The 4,807-nt window shown below is 32.1% G+C and overlaps 1 protein-coding gene across 1 annotated transcript; it reads left to right on the top strand.

Moving 5' to 3' along the window:
- Nucleotides 1-627: 627 nt before the first annotated feature.
- Nucleotides 628-2,240, top strand: LOC107675068 (acid sphingomyelinase-like phosphodiesterase 3a). The gene is made up of 4 exons (XM_016469266.1): nucleotides 628-725; nucleotides 1,352-1,448; nucleotides 1,807-1,970; nucleotides 2,153-2,240. The coding sequence occupies exons 1-4, from the start codon at nucleotides 648-650 to the stop codon at nucleotides 2,225-2,227; spliced, it is 414 nt and encodes a 137-aa protein (XP_016324752.1). The 5' UTR covers nucleotides 628-647; the 3' UTR covers nucleotides 2,228-2,240.
- The last annotated feature ends 2,567 nt before the right edge of the window (nucleotides 2,241-4,807 follow it).

Here is a 4,807-nt window from a genome sequence, read left to right as displayed (position 1 = left end):
CAATTAACAGTCAAAAATATATATAAAAATTAACAAGTCAAAAAACAAATAAAAAAATGTCATTTTAAAATTAATATCTAAATATCTCAAATTAAATATTTGCATAGCTCCCGAGTGCAACAAAATATTTGACATATCAGTGTTTAAGGGGAGTAATTTACATATTTGTGAAATGATTTTAACATAAGCATTTTAAATTCCAGCTAAATTCTGGCATATCTCAGACCTGCATTTGGATCCAACCTACCATGTCACAGAAGACCACACCAAAGTCTGTTTTTCCTCCAAGGGCATTCCTGCAGTGGACCCAGGAGTGTTTGGTGATTTCCTGTGTGATTCCCCATACCAGCTTATTCTCTCAGCATTCAGTTACATGAAACAAGCAGACCTGCAGCCTGAGTTCATTATATGGACAGGGTATAAAGGAATTTCATTTACTGATTGCAGCTGTTTTGTGATTTTACTTGGGTTATTAAATTTAGATTAATCTGGAAGATAATTTAATGTCGGAGCTAATGAACACTTCATGTTTTTTTTTTCTTTTATGTTTTTATAAATTTTCTTAAAATTCTCTGCACCTCACTGCAGAGACACACGTCCCGAAAGAAGAACTGTCTACTGATGTGGTGATCAATGCTATTGCCAATATGACTCACACCATACGGCAGTTCTTCCCACAGCTGCCAGTTTATCCTGCCCTGGGCAACCACAACTACTGGCCACAGGTATTTCAATCCCAAGGGCAACAAGAGTTCTTAGCTGGGAATTCAATCCAAGACAACAGTTCTGGGGTCAAATAAAGTGCACATGGTTTAGGTTTAGGTTGTTTGAATGGAATATTTGCATACTGTTGTATACACTGAAAGTGACTTACAACTTATTTGTTAAAACACAAATATTTGATATAAATATTTTGTTGTAAAAATAGTATATTTATATTTCATTACTGTATTTCTATTTTATAAAATAGAAATGCACAAAAACAATTATGCAATGAAAAATATTTCAAACATAAGTGGCTCCATTTATTTGATCAAAAATGCAGTAAAATCAGTAATATTTTGAAACATTTTTGAATATTTCAATAATATTTTTTAACAATGATATTAATATTTTGAAACCATATAAAATTTGAACATATTTTAAAAATTATATATATATATATATAATTAAAATATTTTGAAATTATTTATGTGATGCATGATACAGCTCAAGAAGATTTTTTTATAAATCAATGTTGAGTATTCAGAAAATTCTAAATATTTTATGCTGTGTTTGAATTTATTTGTGTTTTAATTTATTATTATTATTATTATTATTATTATGTTAATCTCATTTTAAAACTTTTTAGGATCAGTTGCCAACATCTGCAAATGCGATTTACGATGCTGTAGCCAAACTCTGGTCTCCGTGGTTGAATCCAGAAGCTGTAGCTACTTTGCAAAAAGGTAACTGCTTATAAAGAAGACATTCTACTACATATGTGAAAATGTATATTTAAATTATTTGATTATTTGGAGATAATAAATGCTGCTTGGTCAGTACAGGTTTTAGCCTTATTAAAATAACAACAGTATGATGCAACAGATTTAAATTTATATAAAATGTTATATACATTTAAATCCAAAGCCTGTCAAATAAATGTATATAGCCTATACATTTTTTCCACAATTATTTCATTTATTTATTTAATAATTTAGTAACTTTTTTTCTCTGTGTAACTGTGGTGCACACACTTACCAGTGGACTTTAGCTGCGACAGTGTATTGAGCTAATGCTCTTTGTACATCACTTGCTTGTGTGAAGGTGGCTTTTACTCTCTTGTGATCAAACCTGGCCTCCGTCTGGTGAGTCTCAACACAAACCTGTACTACAGTCCAAATCAAGTGACTGTAAATATGACTGACCCTGCTGGGCAGTTCCAGTGGCTGCAGGGAACGCTTGAGCTATCAAGACAAAAAATGGAGATGGTGAGTATATTCTGTCTGATTTTACAAGGGATTTTAATTTTAGAAAGAACCCGCTGCACTGATCATATGGGGCCATTTTATTACAAGACTGTAAATTAACAGTTGCATAGTGGTATGTCCATGTAAGTGACAGCAGTGGTGTGTGAGTGACTGCTGACCGTAATTTCATCTGTTCCTCTGAGTTCTATGTAATTGCTCACGTTCCCATCGGTTACCTATGCTATAAATACAACAGCCGTCCGAGAAAGCTACAATGAGCAACTGGTCAAAATATTTCGGAACTACAGTGACGTCGTTCAGGGTCAGTTCTATGGTCACACTCATCGAGACAGCATAATGTTCTGTTGGATCACCAAGGTAACAAAATTCACCTCAGTACATTAAAAATCACAAAGAATCCAAATCCAAAAGAAAAAAAAACTTTTTAATATTGTAAAAAATATTTTTTTGAAGTTGTAAATAAAACAAAAAATATTGGAATATATTTTACAGGAAAATACAATTTCTGTTTTTGTGCTTCTAAAGTTTACATTTAATTCAATGTGTTACTTGTTGTTTCTTTGTTATTGTTTGTGAAATTTACTTGCAATTTCAAAGTTTCCACACCAAGTTGTAGCACCAATTTACTTTTAATTTTATTTTTTATTTCAGTTTTTTCAATAAATGCATAAAAAAACAAACATGCAGTGACAAACATTTGAAACATTGTTTTCTCATGACTTCATTAGTGAGTGGCATCCAGTTTATTTGTTATTTTGCAGTTTAAATTACATTGTAAAAATGTCTGAACTTTGGGCAGTTTGATCGAAACATGAGTCAAGAAAAATATGTGACCCTGGAGCACAAAACCAGTCTTAAGTCGCTGTGGTATATTTGTAGCAATAGTCAAAAATACATTGTATGGGTCAAAATTATTGTTTTTACTTTTATGGCAAAAATCATTAGGATATTAAGTAAAGATCATGTTCCATGAAGATATTTTGTAAATTTCCTACTGTAAATATATTAAAACTTAATTTTTGATTAGTAATATGTATTGCTAAGAACTTCATTTGGACAACTTTAAAGGCGATTTTCTCAATATTTTGATTTTTTGCACCCTCAGATTCCAGATTTTCAAATAGTTGTATCTCGGCCAAATATTGTCCTATCCTAACAAACCATACATCAATGGAAAGTTTATTTATTCAGCTTTCATATGTCGTATAAATCTCAATTTCGAAAAATTGACCCTTATGACTGGTTTTGTGGTCCAGGGTCACATATGGAAAAAAAAAATTATTACTGATATAGCTCTAGTTCATTTATGAAAATAGAAGCGATGAATGCAATATTTGAATCTGCTTTCTCTGAGGTACAGTATAGTGCTCAGTTTGGCAATTGTAGTAAGTGATCCAGATAGACCATGGGAACATATCATTGAACATACTGATTTATGTACCATTTATGCATTTATTCAAGGGAAACCTGTGAACTCTATATTTGTCACACCTGCTGTTACAACTATCAAAAGTCTATTGGAGCCATTTTCGAACAATCCTGGCGTCCGTGCATATCTGTACTACCCTGAGAATTATGCTTTACTGGTAAGTGTCCACCAACAAGCAAGTTCAGGCACTGATTTATTTACTTTTAGCACATGCTTCTTACAATCATTAGTGCCTTGTGTCTTTTAATTCTGATATTTTGAGTTGTTTGAAGCTAAATGTTTGGCTTAATTCTAATAAATGATTGTGTGTGTGTGTGTGTGTGTGTGCAATTCCTGTTTCTGAATGATTAATGGTAGTGTCAGTTCTAATTACATGGTGTGTTTTAATCAAGGTGCCAGCTCAAAGTGTGGCTGTTCTATTGCATCCCTTTTAATAATCTCTCTCTCTCTCTTTTTTCCTCCAAAGGATATTTGGCAGTTCTATTTAAATCTCACAGAAGCAAACCTGGAACAAAGGTCAAAGTGGAAGCTGGAATACATTATGACTGAGGCTTTTGATATTGATGACATTCAGCCTCACAGCTTGCATGAACTTGCTCTTAGGTTTGAGTAGCCACAGAGTAAAGTCTTTGACAAGTATTTTAACAATTTTATGATGAGCTACAACTTAAACCTCACATGTGAGGGTTCATGCAAAACGATTCAGGTGTGTGCTCTGCACTTTTTGGATCAAGAGACCTACTCGCAGTGTATTGCGAAGGCAGACAGATAGAAAGAGTGAGCTGATGTTACATTTCTGGAAGTTACTTGATATTAACTTAATCAACTCTCTAAAAAGATGATTTGAAACTTTTTTGGTAAAAAAAAAAATCAGGGATTTTGAAAGAATAATAGCAATAATAATACAAGAGTGAATCTAAGGAAAACATGTCTCACCTCACCCAAAAACCAAAAGGAGAAAAAAAGCAATTTGAAACGATCATTTATATAAATAAAATTAAGCCTAATTTAAGACCATTAAAGTTTTTTATTATTGTAACATTACATTCATTGTGACATTATATCCATTTAAGCATAAACATTTATACTTACAGAACCCTAGAAATTCTCATTATCACATGAAATAATTAATTTTATTACTTTTATAGAGTATTTTTTTTATAGTATTACAGTAAAACCTGAAATAAAATAACTGATGCTGATTTAAATTATAAACAAATGTTTCATTTTGGAGTGAAACATTACATAGTTCTTGAAAGGTTTTTAAAGGCATTTACTTGTGAAAACTGATACTGATTTTATTTGTATTCTTTTAAATGATTGTAATCGTCTCGGTTACGTATGTAACCCTCATTCCCTGAAGGAGTGAACGGAGACGTCACGTCGTGACCGACGAATTGAGATCCCA

This window comes from Sinocyclocheilus anshuiensis, unplaced genomic scaffold, assembly GCF_001515605.1.
Source record: "Sinocyclocheilus anshuiensis isolate Anshui unplaced genomic scaffold, SAMN03320099.WGS_v1.1 scaffold776, whole genome shotgun sequence".
NCBI classification, from domain to species: Eukaryota; Metazoa; Chordata; class Actinopteri; order Cypriniformes; family Cyprinidae; genus Sinocyclocheilus; species Sinocyclocheilus anshuiensis.
This window is presented reverse-complemented; position numbering and strand designations above follow the sequence as displayed.